The sequence below is a fragment of the Borostomias antarcticus genome, assembly GCF_949987555.1.
Source record: "Borostomias antarcticus genome assembly, chromosome: 25".
NCBI lineage: Eukaryota > Metazoa > Chordata > Actinopteri > Stomiiformes > Stomiidae > Borostomias > Borostomias antarcticus.
Window position 1 is genome coordinate 11384186 of NC_140258.1, and position 17499 is coordinate 11401684.

A 17499-nucleotide genomic window follows, 5' to 3' on the forward strand; every position below is an offset into this window, starting at 1 on the left:
CTCCTCTCCTCTCCTCTCCTCTCCTCTCCTCTCCTCTCTCTCCCCCTACCCCCCCATGTTATCACATGTCAGAGGGGTATAAATGATATTATTTCCTCGTTCAGAGCCTATTAGACAGGAAGATGACCGGCCAGCGGTGACATCACCTTGTGTTTCCGCCAGGTCAGTCGATAGTAATCTGACTTGGGAGCATGTCCTCTGTCCCCCTGTAAACAGACAGGATAATTGCCGTCTCACTGCACCCCTGCAAGAGCACATACCACACACCCCTCCATAGCAGACAGGAGCACACACACAAACACACACACACCCTCCATAGCAGACAGGAACACACACACACCCCTCCATAGCAGACAGGAACATACACACACACACACACCTCTATAGCAGACAGGAGCACACACACATACAAACACACACACACCCTCCATAGCAGACAGGAACACACACACACACCCCTCCATAGCAAACAGGAACATACACACACACACACCTCCAAAGCAGACAGGAACACGCAAGTTGTTGGCCGTAGGGTGGGGGGTGCTGACAGTTTATTCTTATTGTTTTTTGGGGGGTGGGGGGTGGGGCAGGCCAGTTAGCACCCCAGTCCACCGGGAAAACTCCCACTGTTCCCGATGGCCACCCCGCCCCTGACACACACCATCCATTCAAAGGCAGATAGGAATAGACACATGCACCTCCATAGCAGACATAGACACCCCTCCACAGCAGACAGGATCATACGCACCTCTCCATAGTAAACAGGAACACACACACGCACGCACACACACACACACACACACACGCCTCCATAGCAGACAAGAACACACACACACACACACACACACACACACACACACCCCTCCATATCAGCCAGGAGCACACACTCCTCCCCTCTGCTCTGAGCCGGATCTCCTGTACGGAGCCTCATATCAAACCATAATGAATGCAGCTTATCTGTAAGAAGTGCTACATGGGTGAATAGCGGGTTTGAATCCGCTTTATAAAGGAGAGATAAGCAGGAGCCTGTATTCCAGCCTTGGGACAGTCAAACAGCAGACCTCCCCTCGACACACACACACACACACACACACACACACACACACACACACACACACACACACACACACACCAGTCATACTGCAGATCAATCCCCCTAGCAGGTTGTGTCCCCAGCAGACCTAACAGAGACCTAGTTTTTCCGGAGGCGGCCATGTTCCAATAAAACGACCTTTACTGCTGCTTGTAATGTGGTGTCCTGAGGCTGGGCTGTTAAAGAGCGGGGGCGTGTCATGTTTTACCTGGCTGGTCCCGGTGGCTGCCTCCCCTGCCTCCCCTGCCTGCCTGCCTGCCCTTTTCCTGGGTCCGGGACTGGGACTGGGGCCCCCTGTGTGGAGGAGCTGCAGCCTGGGTTGAGGGTGTAGATTAGCCTGGTTTCGCCAGACCCAATTTGCAAAAAATGTCTGGAAACTCACAGTTGCTTTCTGATTCCCAAGGGGCATTATCGACGGGGCGTAGGTCGAAATGCCTCTGGATGCAATTGGATAGACCTACAACCAATCAGAGCAAAGAAACATGTAACGTAGCACTGAGCGACAGAAAATGTAGCTAATATGCTAGCCTGGCTTCGCTAGACCCGGAAGCCCTGCAAACACATCTTTCTTAGCAACACAAGCTTTGAGTGCAGTTGTATGTTCTTCTTTTAGAGAAAATACACTGTTCAGTTTGTTTCAAGTTGAGAGATAGGGAGAGGGAGAGAGAGAGAGAGAGAGAGAGAGAGAGAGACGGATAGAGAGCTGACATATTGATTGAGAGGTACCCAGGTCTGGTCTCTCTGTGTGTGATCACATCTCACCTCGGACGGGGAGACAACAGAGGATACTGCCGTTGCCGTGGGGACGGACAAATCCAGCCGCTAAACTCCCAGGATCCATCTGTAATCCGGCCTCCTCTCGCCCAGCACTGCGGGTCGCACTCCTATCGACGGAGCGAAGATGGATGGAACGACATCAGTCCTGTACCTGTCCTCATCCCTCGATCTCATCCCCCTCTCTCTCTCTCTCTCTCCCGCAGACCACGGACGACCTGCTGGTGGCGTCTGCGGAGTGTCCTAGCGATGACGAGGACATCGATCCCTGTGAGCCGAGCTCAGGTGGGTTAGGTTAGTCATCTCTTTTTATTCTCCTTCTCCCCGGCTGTGTGCCCTGCTGACGACCCGCCCCTTCCTGTCTGTCACAGTCCTCCGCCCGTGCACAGAGAACTGTCTGTGTCTGATCTGTAAGCTCAACATGCAGGTAGAAACATTACACCTGTCATCCTGACCGCATTTTGCCCTAGTGTGTTACCCTGTAGCTGGTGTGCGTGTTTGTGTGTGTGAGAGGTATTCGCTGTGTGTCTGTGCGTGCGTGTGTGTGTGTGTGTGTGTGTGTGTGTGTGTGTGTGTGAGGTATCTGCCGAGATATCTGCTGTCTGGTTCCTGCCGTTGTTAATTAAGTGGGGAGAGGAGCAGTGGGAGCACTTCCTGTTGCTTCACACATGCTGCGACGTGCACCGGCTGATTGGTTCTGAAATGTAGAGGAGCTTCCTGATTGTCCTGTTTCGCTGGGACTCAACCTGCGTAGAGAGATTGGGAGGGAGAGAGAGAGAGAGGGAGAGAAAGAGAGAGAGAGAGACAGCGAGAGAGAGAGAGAGAGAGAGAGAGAGAAAGAGGGAGAGAAAGAGAGAGAGAGAGAAAGAGGGAGAGAGAGAGAGAGAGAGAGAGAAAGAGGGAGAGAGAAAGAGAGAGAGAGAGACAGCAAGAGAGAGCGAGAGAGAGAGAGAGAGAGAGAGAGAGCTGTTGTATGATGTGATTCAAGGGTGTGTGTCCTGAGTGTGGATATTGCTGTTGTTCTATAGACCCAGCAGTGACTTCCCTTCTGTCTGATAAATGATGCCATGGCATAACAATAAACAGTGATGTTTATTTTATTAGACCAGATTGAGTTACATGCTATATTTTGCGAGGAGGCTATATACTGTAAATGGCCTGGCTGCTCACAAATGAAACCATGGAGCGCTTCTAAAGAACACAGGTTTAGTTAGAAAATGTGTCAATTTCGTATGGACTCACACACTCACACTCACACACACACACACACACACACACACGGCAGACTGTACAGCAGATTTCCACCAGGGATGAGATAGTGAAATTGAATTGAGATTGGAGGCAAACTTGCATCGTTTATTTCAATCAGCACTAATGTATCACAATCTCCCCCAGGAGAGGCAGCCAGTCAGGCAGTGGAACATCACAGCAGCCTGTTGGTGATGAGGGATAGCTACCCGACCAGAAGGGTTCACATGTTACCTGTCAATCAGAATCACACCGAGGTATAATGATACATTCACCTATGATGCGAGGATGCCCAGTCTGACACAACCTACAACATCACAATACCTAAAGTTGTCATAACTTTACATGACATTAGAAGCAGAAGCAGATCGATGGGAAGTTCAAAGATTTAGGTGGACTGAACATTGTACTGTGTGTACTGTCAGCCTCGGGCAAAGAATAGCACACTTCCCTCTTCCTTCCACTTCCTAAGCTCTCGGATGTGTGTGTGTGTGCGTGTGTGTGTGTGTGTGTGTGTGTGCGCGTGTGTTTGCGTGTGTGTGTGTGTGTGTGTGTGTGTGTGTGTGTTTTCCTGTTTATCAATGCGGAAACCTCATCTACGGCCCAGACACAGAGGAGGTAATTAACTTGGCTCTGGTGCTTACCTCAGTAGAAAAGAGATTCTCAGACATGCTCTGAGTGGATCCAGTCGAAAGAGAACAATTAAGTCCAGACTAGAGGCCTCCCTCCTCTGTATTGATCTGGACGTGATTATAGAGTCTGCTCAATTAATGTCTGTCCTAATTCTCCCAGACTGATTCAGTCTTTTTGGCTGGCTGACTGGCTTCTGAACTTCCTGGCTGGCTATTTCTCAGGCTGGCTGGTTGTCAGTCTGCCGCCATCTTGGGCTGGCTGGTTGGCTGATTTTATGTCTGTCTTCTCTCCTTTCCTGCTCCTCTCCTCTCCTCTCCTCTCCTCTCCTCTCCTCTCCTCTCCTCTCCTCTCCTCTCCTCTCCTCTCCTCTCCTCTCCTCTCCTCTCCTCTCCTCTCCTCTCCTCTCCTCTCCTCTCCTCCATTGAAGGTATTGGACATCAGTTCTGTGATCTCCAGGGTGAGAGTTGTTGAGCATGATTTGTATCTGTTATCTGCTATCTGCACTCTCCGCTCTGTGAAGTAAAACTCACCTCTGGATCTGGACCTGGATCTGTTCCTGGCCACATAGACACTATCAGAGATACCACAGGACTCTGAGGTTCCACAGGACAGTCTCTTAGGTTCCACAAGGACAGTCGATCAGGTTCCACAGGACAGTCGATCAGGTTCCACAGGACAGTCTCTCAGGTTCCACAGGACAGTCTCTCAGGTTCCACAGGACAGTCTCTCAGGTTCTGTAAGACAGTCTCTCAGGTTCCACAAGGACAGTCTCTCAGGTTCCACAGGACAGTCTCTCAGGTTCCGAGGACAGTCTCTCAGGTTCCACAAGGACAGTCTCTCAGGTTCTGTAAGACAGTCTCTCAGGTTCCTCAGGACAGTATCTCAGATTCCACAAGGACAGTCTCTCAGGTTCCACAAGGACAGTCTCTCAGGTTCCACAGGACAGGTTCTACAGGGATAGTATCTCAGGCCCTGCAGCTCATCTATGGTCATGTATTGTTCTGTACGAGCACAGAAGTCTGCCAACTGACCACAAAAGAACACAGATACCTCAGTTACACACTGTAACCCCCCCACCACCACCATTACCTTACAGGCACATCACTAGAGGCTAGGCTATATCTGGGACTAATTGGATATTAGTGTAGCTGCTGTGAGAAGGACACCACTACCAGGATATTGTGTAGCACCTTAGAGAAACATTAACTTTGGTAACGGCTACAGCTAAGAGAGTTGGATATTACTGGAGTGGGAGAAGATTACAACACCGTTGGTGGGGGACATTTCTACTGACATCCCAGAGAGGTGTTATATTACCAGAGAGACTACCGCTCGGGGACAAACAGACGGCTCCCAGGTGGGGTCTACGTGGCAGCTTCTTCCCAGCGTCTCATCCCTGCTTCCTCCCAGCCCCCCCCCCCCCTCCCAAGGTTAGCTGTAGATCAGGTTGTACATCACTGGACACTTGTCCCAATGCTCAGCCTATATCTGCCATCCAGCAGCATCGATTGCCAGTTTACACACAGCCCTGCTTCACATCCCTCTCCTCTGGAAGGCTGGGAGAGCAGCAACAGAGCTCATCTTCCAGCAGGACCCATATTAGATCACACTGCTGCTAATAGCATCCTCCCCCTGGCCCAGAGAGCCACCCTGAGCTGATGCCTGGACGACCAGGATAGATTCAGCAACTGACCATTACCCTGCTCCTGGACCAGAGACCCACGCTGGGCTGGGGAGGAGCCTGGATCTGAGAGAGTCACCCCACAGTCGGGTCTGGATCTGAGAGAGTCACCCCCTCAGTCGGGTCTGGATCTGAGAGAGTCCCCCCCTCAGTTGGGTCTGGATCTGAGAGAGTCACCCCCTCAGTCGGGTCTGGATCTGAGAGACTCACCCCCTCAGTCGGGTCTGGATCTGAGAGAGGCACCCCCACAGTCGGGTCTGGATCTGAGAGTCACCCCCTCAGTCGGGTCTGGATCTGAGAGTCACCCCCTCAGTCGGGTCTGGATCTGAGAGTCACCCCCTCAGTCGGGTCTGGATCTGAGAGAGTCACCCCCTCAGTCGGGTCTGGATCTGAGAGAGTCACCCCCTCAGTCGGGTCTGGATCTGAGAGAGGCACCCCCTCAGTCGGGTCTGGATCTGAGAGTCACCCCCTCAGTCGGGTCTGGATCTGAGAGTCACCCCCTCAGTCGGGTCTGGATCTGAGAGAGTCACCCCCTCAGTCGGGTCTGGATCTGAGAGTCACCCCCTCAGTCGGGCTGCGTGGAGGCTAGGTGTTTGTTTAGGGGATGTTTGCACACTCACCTCCTCTGTCGATGGTAATACATCACAGACATCTACCAAACCCAGAATTACCACTAGGGAGACACACACACACATGCGCGCACACACACACACACACACACACACACACACACACACACACACACACACAGCACAGTCACACACACACACACACACAGCACAGTCACACACACACACACACACACACAGCACAGTCACACACACACACACAGCACAGTGCTATCCCACTCCCCCTCATAGTTTCATTATCTCGCTCCTCGCTGTCCCTGGTGCTGCCACCCTGCAGAGCGCCTGCGGACAGGCACAGGTTAATCATCGCATTTCCTCTCCTCTCTTCAGTCTCTCCATCCTCCAGCGCTTTACTGTGACATTAGCAGCCAGCGGAGTGTTTGACATTTTCACTATTATATTTGCTTTTGAAAGTGGGGAAAAAAAGAAAGTAAGGCTATAAATCTAATGGTATTTCCCATATTTAGACTGAGGGCACCGACTGAAATGAACCCCGACAAAGAGGCAAAAAAACAATCTGGCGCTATGTACTGTAAATGATTGTTTTAGAGTCTCAGATTAATGAAATGGCATATCTGATCCGGCTGGCTGGAGAGGTCACTGGTCTCTGGCAAGAAGCTGCTCAGTCTCACACAGCAGGAGGTCCGCATGGCCCTCGGCCTCTTTTGATGAAGACCGCGCTGCCTTGATGAAGGCAATGCTGCTCCACAGATGGCAATACAGTCGTCTACGAGCCGCCGGCAGGCAGAACAGGGAGGAACGTAGAGCTGAGCTACGCCTCCCGAAGACAGATATCGCTCCTCATCTCTGGAGTTCCTCAAGCATGTGATGAGATCATTATCATCAGCATTGACACCAGTGATCAGCGCCGCTCTGTGATGCTGAGAAACCCGGAGATCTCATCTTTCTCTACCGCGCTCCTGGGTGAGCACAGATACCCTGTGATTGGCTGTTGCGGTGGGAGCCCTTCCAGAAATGAAGCCGATTTAGCCTGTTCTTTGTGGTTATGTGGTCATTGTGCGGTCATTGTGTTTGTGTGTCCCCTCATTGGAGATGAGCCAGGTCAGGCCGCCCTGCTGATGTCTTGTGTCACACAGAGAGGAAACAGGGGTTGTGTGTTCGAAATGTCACACTAACGTACTGTATTATTCATACTATATATGACGAGTATGTAGTGCATTCCCACTACGTAGTATGTGAAATTTGTGTACACGAGAAATGCCCGGATGTATACTAGATTAGCCTGAATTTCAGAGTATGCGGCGTGAGGTTAATTCTTACGCTCAACTGCCCCAAAATGCATTGCGTACTGCGCAATTGCAGACTGTGAGGCAGATGGTTGCTTCTGCGAATGATTACCAGTGTCACAAGCGCAATGCTGTCACAAAGGCTTTGATGTTTGTTTGATGCATGAAGATTAAATGATCATAAAATCTATTTATTAATGATTATGTTTTTAGAGCTTGTAATTTAAGAAAATTAGAAAAATTTGGCTGGTTAAAAAGATAGTAATGTTGTATTTATGGGACAAACTGATTCTGTTGTGTGGTAAGAGGCATGGTTGGATAGAATGATAAGACGTTAATACATATTAAGATTGATGATGTTGTCGAGTGAACGTGAAGCGGGAGCTAATGAGGAAATGGCCACCAGTTAGCCATGAATAATACTGTTATGCTTGTTTGCTGTGCAACATATCAGCTGATCACAACAGTCTAGCGTCTGTGGACCAGGAGGTAGAGCGGGTCGTCCAGTAATCATAGGGCCGGCAGCACGAACCCCGGCTCCTGTCCACACAAACGGGGCAGCTGTAGCTCAGTTGGTAGAGCGGGTCGTTCAATGATCGAAGGGTCAGCGGTTTGAATCCCAGCTCCGACTGTCCACATGTCAAAGTGTCCTTGAGCAAGACACCTAACCCCAAATTGCTCCCAATGAGCAGGTTAGCACCTTGCATGGCAGTTACCGCCATTGATGTGTGAATGGGTGAATGAGAGGCCATTGTAAAGCGCTTTGAGTGCCGCTAAGGTGGAAAAGCGCTATATAAGTGCAGTCTATTCCTTTATCAAACTGTCCTTGGGCAAGACACTGAACCCCAAAATGCATTGTAGCTTGCATGGCAGCTGCTGCCTTTCGTTAGTGAATGTGTGTGTGTGAATGGGTGAATGAGAGGTGAGTGTAAAGCGCGTTGCTAGTTATGTAGCTAGCATTGACCTCAAATCATTTTACAACTTGTTTTTTTATTTTTTATGTTTCTATCCAATCCTGCAGTTAAGGAAAACTAAACGTTACAAGAGAAAAAGTAATTCGGCCAGCGATCTCTGATAACGAGGGAGGCTGGGAGCAGATTATAAACGGGTTATTTGGATAAAAACAAGTTATTTGGATAAAGTGACCACATACTGGGAATCTACATGGATACTTTCTTGCCTGAAAAAAGATGAAAACTAATTAATAAAATGGCATATTAAAACAGCTTTTAGCCTGCTTTAAAATCCCCGCTATCACTGCCGGCTTGTGTGAAATGCATTATGGGATTCTTAGCTGCATACTTCAGTATGAACAGTCTGCTGGTAATGAATTCAGTGGGCAGTATGCAGTACATACTCATTGAGTATGTAGTAGGCAGTATGTTATTATGCCATTTCGAACACAGACAGGATTTAACATCTGCTCCAAACAACCCCCTCCCTTTTTTTTCGACATTATTCCTGTTTGTGAGCCGTCATTCAGCTAGCTAGTGTGTCTGTGAGGATTTGATGGCTGGCTACTATGGTATCATGGCTACCATCAGATCCTGGTCTTGGTCTTGGTCTTGGTCTTGGTCTTGGTCTTGGTCTTGGTCCTGGTCCTGGTCCTGGTCCTGGTCCGGGTCCGGGTCCTGGTCCTAGTCTTGGTATTGGTCCTAGTCTTGGTATTGGTCCTGGTCTTGGTATTGGTCCTAGTCCTGGTATTGGTCCTAGTCTTGGTATTGGTCCTAGTCTTGGTATTGGTCCTAGTCCTGGTATTGGTCCTAGTTTTGGTATTGGTCTTGCTCCTGCACTTCTGACTAGCAAAGGAGTTGCTTTCTGCAGAGATAGTGCTCAAAATACCCCCCCCACACACACACACATTCCCGTTAGCAGCAGGCTGTGATCCATGAAATACACATTATAGCTGGAGTCGAAGGAATGGAATAAGGGTGTTATAATGAGGGGCGCTGCGGCGGAGCCCTGACCATGCCCCCGGGTGGGGCGCCAGGATACCAGGCATTTCTGCTCCATCAATTGGACTTGTGTTCCTCTACCCTAAACCAAATTATGTTTTGGTTTATTTCTCAAGCACAACACCTTGGCCCCTGTTTTCCTCTTGTTGTTGTGAGTGTGGAGAGTGGGCTGGAATATGAAGTGAGGCTGAATGGATGATCCCATACGGAGGAACGCAACTTAACAATGCATGGGGTTGACTCAGAGCGTTCTCTTACACCGGCAGAACCGTTACGATGGCAGCTCTGATAAACAGCCAGGCTGTGTGTGTGTGTGTGCGTGTGTGCGTGTGTGTGTGTTTGTGTGTGTGTGTGTGTGTTTCGGTAAGAGGCTATAACAGACTGTAAAGTTGATTCACGCCCGGCTATAGAGTGCTGTGAGAGGAAATGCTCAATCTCAGTCCTGTCTGATCAGCAACACAGCCATAAACACAGGCTGTAAAACACACATACACACACACACACACACACACACACACATACACTCACCAGGCGCAATGGAATGGGGGGGTCCACTGTCCCCCTGCTTTCGGGTAATATAGAAAATGTTTTTTACCGACTGCGCCAGGTATTACGGTAATGGAACGCTAGCGATAATGTCTAAAGCCTGTCACTATCATGTCAAAAAAGACACACACACACACACACACACACACACTCTTTATAGGTCCTCTAGTCAAAGAGAACTCATTTGGAGACATCTGTGGTTGTCTTTATTGCTGCTTTCCTCCCACGCTGTCTATATGAGCTAATTTCCAGATGGTACCTGGTACATGAGCCAGCATAGCATGAGGTCATTATCCCTGAATGAACCGAGTCCCCTCACCTCAGCTCACCTGCCCCCCCCCCCCCCCCTCCCTCTCACCGCACCACATCAACCTCCTAACCCCCCCCTCACCCTCCTAACCCCCCCCTCACCCTACTGTATATACTGTCTGACAATGCAGAAGAGTACGGTGGCGGTCACTCAGAGGACAGGAGAAGAGGAAAGGATTATTTCTGGATGTTCCGCCTGCTCTGCCCTCTCCTCTCCCCGCCCTCCCTCTCTCTCTCTCTCTCTGATCCCCTCCTCTCTTCCTCGCCGCCTCTCTCTCTCTCTCTCTCTCCCTCTCTCTCTCTCTCTCTCTCTCTCTCCCTCCCTCTCTCTCTCTCTCTCTCTCTCTCTCCCTCTCTCTCTCTCTCTGTCTCCCTCTCTCTCCCTCTCTCTCTCCCCCCCCTCTCTCTCTCTCTCTCTCTCTCTCTGATCCCCTCCTCTATTCCTCGCCGCCTCTCTCTCTCTCTCTCTCTCTCTCTCTCTCTCTCTCTCTCTCTCTCTGATCCCCTCCTCTCTCCGCACACCGCCTCACTCCGCACGCCGGGCAGCGGGGCTGAACATGCCCGTGCATCATTTGCGGTGCGAGAGTCAAACATGCCTGAATAATCCCCACTCTGAGCTCATTTCATGCTCACTCAGTTCTGTATCCAACAGCCAAGAAGAATCAGCCGCGGCTCTCAGAGGACTCGCACATGCATGGCTGTCAGCACACACACACACACACACACACACACGCACACACACACACACACACACATATGTCAGCCTGCCAGCCAGTAGAGAAGGATGGGGTTGTTTTCTGGAGGACGGAGTGTTGATTTAGGAGAGCCGACTAATTGCCCAGGAGGCTGTTGCCTGTCTGTCTGCTGATATACTGACGTGTCTGTCTACTCACCTGTCTGTGGGTCGATACACTGACCTGTCTGTCTGACATCTGCAGATTAGGGCAGATTAAGAGCAGCTAGTTACAGTAATCTGCTGGGATTACAGCTTTGCTTAACTGAGCTGAACGACTAAGCCAGGTGCTCTGTGGAGTACCCCCCCCCACACACACACACACACACGCGCGCACACGCGCGCACACACACACACACACACACAGAGCTCCCTGAGCATATGACACATCCACATTGCAACAGCCCCCCCCCTCACACACACACACACACACGCAAACACATGGTACATGTTCTGTTAACGATCCCATTAACAATGTGACCCAGTTCAATTGGATTCATCTGTCTGTTGAAATATCTCAGTGTATTATTAGAAATCCACAGACCCAGATCCCAGACTCATCCATACTGCTGCTCACGCCTCTCTCTGCCCCCCCCCCCCCTTCCCACGCCTCTCTCTGCCCCCCTCCCCCCCCCCTCCCTCTGTCTGGGGCTCTCCTGATATCAATTTGCGATCCGTTGCCAAAGACAACGGAGTTAAGAATTTCTTAGGAAGCATTTTCTTCTTAAACTTCACTTACACCGTTTCAAAGAAGATTCTGGCATTCACCAACGTTCTCACATGTGGGAATTAATAACATCATCTACGAACACGGAAGAGCAGTCATAAGTAGGCTACGGACTATTCGTGAGAAAGACATTCATTTAAAATGATTTGTGATTGTGTTTACTTCAAATCTACAGTTGTGTAACATTATAGGATTGCAATACTATAATATTTGTATCATTTATCATATAATAATGGTTTTCATTATTTTACAAAGCGAGAGTGCTCTGTCCAATAATATCCCCGATGCGCCAGGTCCAACTGTGTGCCCTTCTCCGTTAACTGAACGAGTAGGCTAATATCGTCCAATGCATTTTACTGACACTGCTAAATATGACAGGTGGAGTCCAGTCTTTAGATTTTTGTTTGGGCATGTAGCGTTGACAGCTATGTAGACTATTTAATAGCCATTCATTTTTGTAGACTGTAGGCTATTGTATATTGTGTTCTATCACGTTGACATTTGCACTGTTCTGCCTTGCTATGTTTATGCACCAAGGCAAATTCCTCATAGTAGGAAGCGTACTTGGCTGATTTAAAATCTTTTGATTTTAAAGTCGCTGGATTCGACTTGCAGTCCTTTGACTTGCCAATGCACCTGACACAACCCCCCCTAAACCATTATGCTATCGAAAAGTTGTCGAGTCGAGGGTGCAGATGACCGGTATTCATTCAGAGAAGTGACATCTGCGATCAGTGATCGTAGGGTCGGTGGTTCGAATCCCGGCTTCTCCTCACTACCTGTCGAAGTGTCCTTGGGCAAGACACTGAACCCCAAATTGCTCCCAATGAGCAGGCAAGCGCCTTGCATGGCAGATGCCGCCATTGATGTGTGAATGGCGCTCCGGGCCAGTGTAACAACTGGATGGGGAGCGCATTACAAATGCAGTACCTACACCTATCAATCCCGCTAAGCAGAGGTCTGCGCGCCGCCGCCGCCGTTTGGTTCATCGCAGACTAACTGCTTCCTGTTTGCCCCATTACTCCACCATGAGCCTCCTCGCCTTCACCTGGTACGACCGTCCCCGCTCCCGCCCTCACCTCACCTCCCCGTCTCCCCCCCCCCCACCCCCCCATCCTGACGCAGATCAAATAACGAATGAGCCTCCCTCCCAGAGACAGATAAGGAGAAGTTGGCCTTAAAGAGGAGCATCTATTCACACCCTACTGACAGACTGAGACTGCCCTTCCCCTGCCCTCTCCTCCCCCCTTCCCTCCCCCTCTCCTCTCCTCTTATCCCCCTCTCCTCTCCTCCCACTCTTCTCTCTCCCCCCTTCCCCTCTCCTCTCCTCCCCCTTCCCTCCCCCTTCCCCTCTCCTCTCCCCTCCTCCCCCTCTCCTCTCTCCCCACTTCCCGTCTCCTCTCATCTCCTCCCCCTCTCCTCTCCTCCCCCTTCCCCTCTCCTCTCCTCCCCCTCTCCGCTCTCCCCCCCTTCCCCTCTCCTCTCCTCTTTGTCCAATAATATCTCATTCACATCAGTACAGTATAAAAGAGAGAGACAGAGAGATGGAGAGAGAGAGTCAGAGGAAGAGAGCAAGAAAGGGAGAGAGAGAATGCTGTGGGGGGAGAGACATACTCTCGGTATACTCTCTGTATTTCTCTCCCCCCTCTCTCTCCCTGTCCCACATTCTCTCTCTCCCTTTCTTGCTGTCTGTCTCTCCATCTCTCTTTGAGAGAGAGAGAGTGACAAGAAAAGAGAGACAGAGCAAGGCAGAGAGAGAGAGAGAGAGAGTGATGGAACTGGTCTCGTTTCTTTAACTACCTAATTTCCCCTACATCCTGTCTCTCATCATCTCCTCCTCCTCGTCGTGACTCCGTCCCGGCGCTGTGCCATTACACCTCGCTCTCATACATCACCAGAGCAGAGAGCACATTGCGCCGAGCAGATATGATACCGAGTGAGATGTGATCTAGTCCCTCTGTCCCCAGCGCTGCACTCCCCTGTCACCCCTCCCTGACGGCTGGCCTAGCAGCAGCGACCCGGTGAGGGGGCGGAGCTGAAACACGAACCCTGAGCTCCACAGCATAACTCCCAGATGAGGGGGTAGACAAGGTTATTCTGACACTCGGACGCCACCTTCCCCCCCTTCAGGAGTTACGCCCCCATCCCAGAGCCCCGCCCCCACCCCGCAGAGTCCCTATGAAGGCCCCGCCCCCACTGGTCTGCGGTCGCTTCCTGTCCAAGTGATTTTACTCACACGCTCGAGTAGGCTTTATAGGAGACGCTGTCATTTTAAACACTTGTTTCAGGCGCCATTTCCCCATCAGTTTATGTGGCTTCACTCAATGGTGATGGAGGGCTGGCGAGCAGATGCATTCTGGGACGCCGGCGAAGGAACTACGGCACCCTCCACATAACCCCACTAGAAGGAGGGAGAGAGGGAGAGTGGGGAGACAGACAGAGAGACCTACAGATAGAGAAACCAATAGAGGCTCGGGTGCCAGGTCTGTGATGGACAGCGTCTTCCCATTAGCCGTAGGTTATAGGCTGTTTGTGACAGGCGGGTGACACTAGCCCAAGCAGCAGGCCCCTGTGTCAGAGTGATGACGCCAGTGTCAGGAGAATCATCTGTAATGATGCTAATCTCTATGGACACACACAACCCTGAGTCATCACAAAGCACAGGCCGGCACAGATGGGGGGGGGGGGGCGAGAGGACATCCGGGGGGGGGGGGGGGACGCCGGAGCTTTCTTCACACCTGTCTCCAAGGATAAGTGGTCTTGTCACGGCCAGCGCTAATCTGCTGCAGCGTTCAGTCACACGCCATCCACCCCCGGCACACTCTCTCTCTCTCTCTCACTCTCTTACTCTGTCTCTCACTCTCTCTCTGTCTCTCTCTCTCTCTCTCTCACTCTCTCTCTGTCTCTCTCTCTGTCTCTCACTCTCTCTCTGTCTCTCTCTCTCTCTCTCTCACTCTCTCTCTGTCTCTCTCTCTGTTTCTCTCTCTCTCTCTCTGTCTCTCTCTCACTCTCTCTCACTCTCTCTCTGTCTCTCTCTCTGTCTATCTCTCTGTCTCTCTCTCTCTCTCTGTCTCTCTCTCTCTCTCTCTCTCTCTCTCTCTCCGCGTGTCCTTGGCGGTTTGCTCGCTCCGTTAGCTTGGCTACCTGTGCGCTAGCTTGAGGGGAGAGAAAGGTGAGAAGGGGAGGGGAGAAAGATAGAGGGATAGAGAAGAAGAGAGGGAAACGTGAAGAGAAAGAGAGATGCCTCCGAACAAAGACCTTTATCCCTGGCAGTTTCTCTGGGAAAGCCCAGTGATCCTCTGAACAGGGCGGCTCTGTGTCTATCTGCTTTGAGCTGGGTGGCTCTGAATCTGTCTATCTGAATCTGTCTGAATCTGTCTATCTGAATCTGTCTGAATCTGTCTGTCTGAATCTGTCTGAATCTGTCTATCTGAATCTGTCTATCTGAATCTGTCTGAATCTGTCTATCTGAATCTGTCTGAATCTGTCTGTCTGAATCTGTCTATCTGAATCTGTCTGAATCTGTCTATCTCTACTGTATCCGGCATCACGCTGTTCTGGAAGGACATTAGTCAGACCATTAGTCCAGGAAAAGAGCTGGTGGGGGGGGGGGGGGGGGGTAGAGAGGCAGGCAAATGAGGAGGGATGAGTAGAGAGGCAGGGAGATGAGGAGGGATGAGTAGAGAGGCAGGTGGATGAGGAGGGATGAGTAGAGAGGCAGGGAGATGAGGAGGGATGAGTAGAGAGGCAGGGAGATACAGAGGGATGAGTAGAGAGGCAGGGAGATGAGGAGGGATGAGTAGAGAGGCAGGGAGATGAGGAGGGATGAGTAGAGAGGCAGGGAGATACGGAGGGATGAGTAGAGAGGCAGGGAGATACGGAGGGATGAGTAGAGAGGCAGGGAGATGAGGAGGGATGAGTAGAGAGGCAGGGAGATGAGGAGGGATGAGTAGAGGCAGGGAGATGAGGAGGGATGAGTAGAGAGGCAGGCAGATGAGGAGGGATGAGTAGACAGGGAAGGGAGATACGGAGGGATGAGTAAAGAGGCAGGGAGATGAGAATGGATGAGTAGAGAGGCAGGGAGATACGGAGGGATGAGTAGAGAGGCAGGGAGATGAGGAGGGATGAGTAGAGAGGCAGGGAGATACGGAGGGATGAGTAGAGAGGCAGGGAGATGAGGAGGGATGAGTAGAGAGGCAGGCAGATGAGGAGGGATGAGTAGAGAGGCAGGGAGATACGGAGGGATGAGTAGAGAGGCAGGGAGATACGGAAGGATGAGGACAGGCCTATCAGACTGACAATAGGATTATAATTTGGACGGCACTCAAGCATTAAGAGGCCTGGCTGATAAGTAATCACAGTTCCATTCACAGGTGCAGATGGATCCCACATGGGTCATAGTGAGCTATGGAATTAATGTGCTGTTATCAGACAATCAGAGACCCGTACAGAACTGCTCTCTGATACATGCTGACTGGAGGAACTGATAGGGATCTCGCTGGAGTTAATTAGTAATTTGCATTATAATTGCATATTCGGTTCATCATATGAACACTCCTCAGCTTATCTTGTGAGTGCTTTGATGTCGGCGTGTTGAGGTCGATGTAATGTTGATGGTCGACTGTAAGCGTGTAACCCCGAACGATCAGATGGCGTGCCGGTGAGTGGGCTGGTCAGCTTATCGCACAGAGCACAGGGGATTACAGCACAGTGACGGTGAACTCGGTGTGTCTATCTCATCCAAGTTGTTTTCGTCAGCTATCGTGTTGGATTTTTATGAACCCGCTCTGATTTTAATCAATCGATCATCTCTCTCCCCCCCCTCCCCACTTCCCCCCACCCCCCCCCACCCCCACAGCTAACCCGACGGGGGCGGGGCCTAAGGAGTACCCGGGTCAGTCCGAGGTGTTCCGGGAGTCCTCCAGCACCACGGGCATGGTGGTGGGCATCGTGGCGGCCGCCGCCCTCTGCATCCTCATCCTGCTGTACGCCATGTACAAGTACCGCAACCGGGACGAGGGCTCGTACCACGTGGACGAGAGCCGCAACTACATCAGCAACTCGGCGCAGTCCAACGGCACGGTGGTGAAAGAGAAGCCCGCCAACACCGCCAAGACCCCCGGCAAGAACAAGAAGAACAAGGACAAGGAGTACTACGTGTGATCCTCGGACCCGAGGTCTTCCACTGTACCGGGTCCGACTTTCCAGCCCGACGGAGGAATCCAGGAGACTCACATGTGTATAGTAACAAGTTCAAAAAATACAAAAAAAAAAGATAAAATATTTAGTGTTCATTCTACCTGAGACACGGTTGGTTCCGTGAGAATATGAAACTCTTCCGTGAGAATATGAAACTCTTCCTAGGTTCTATCCGAGCGCACGGGAATGTGGACATAGCACAAGGACCCGCTCGCTCATGGTAGAGAGACAAAGAGAGAGAGCGAGAGAGAAAGGTGAATGCTCACAGTACACAAAACCTGTCCACCATGACCAAACTAACTATGTTTACCTCTCTCTCCCCGTCGCCCTCCTCCACATAATGGCAGCCTCTCTCCCCCCCCTCTCTCCCCCCCTCTCTCTCTCTCTCTGGCCTCCTGCAACCAGGAGAGATGAGGAGGGGAGGGGAGAGGAGCGTAGAGGAGAGGAGCGCCACGTGAGGGAGGCTCAGCATTTACAGTCTCAGTGTGTTTATCATCATTGCCTGTGTTTGTGTCTCTGGGACTTCTTTTCTATGACAACGTGACTGATATACAACGGCATAAACATATAAACAAAAACGAATACAGCCACACCGATTTAGGAGGGGCGAGGAGCAGCAGGAAGGAAGCAGGGAGCAGCGGACACTTCCGGAAGATCGAGAGGGGCCGCTGAAGTACGGTATGTCGGAGCAATCAGCCAAAGTATTTGCACTTTTTCCTGGCGTC

The 17499-nt window shown here is 51.0% G+C and overlaps 1 protein-coding gene across 1 annotated transcript in view; it reads left to right on the forward strand.

Moving 5' to 3' along the window:
* The window catches only part of LOC311326054 (neurexin-1a-like), a gene marked incomplete at both ends in the record, with an annotated part of 227473 nt that extends 210735 nt beyond the window's left edge, over window positions 1-16738 (forward strand). The window contains 2 exons of the mRNA XM_084458892.1: window positions 2074-2161; window positions 16434-16738. Of these exons, the coding sequence (XP_084315018.1) occupies window positions 2074-2161; window positions 16434-16738 (393 nt within the window). The remainder of the gene's footprint in view (window positions 1-2073; window positions 2162-16433) is intronic.
* Window positions 16739-17499: the final 761 nt, after the last annotated feature.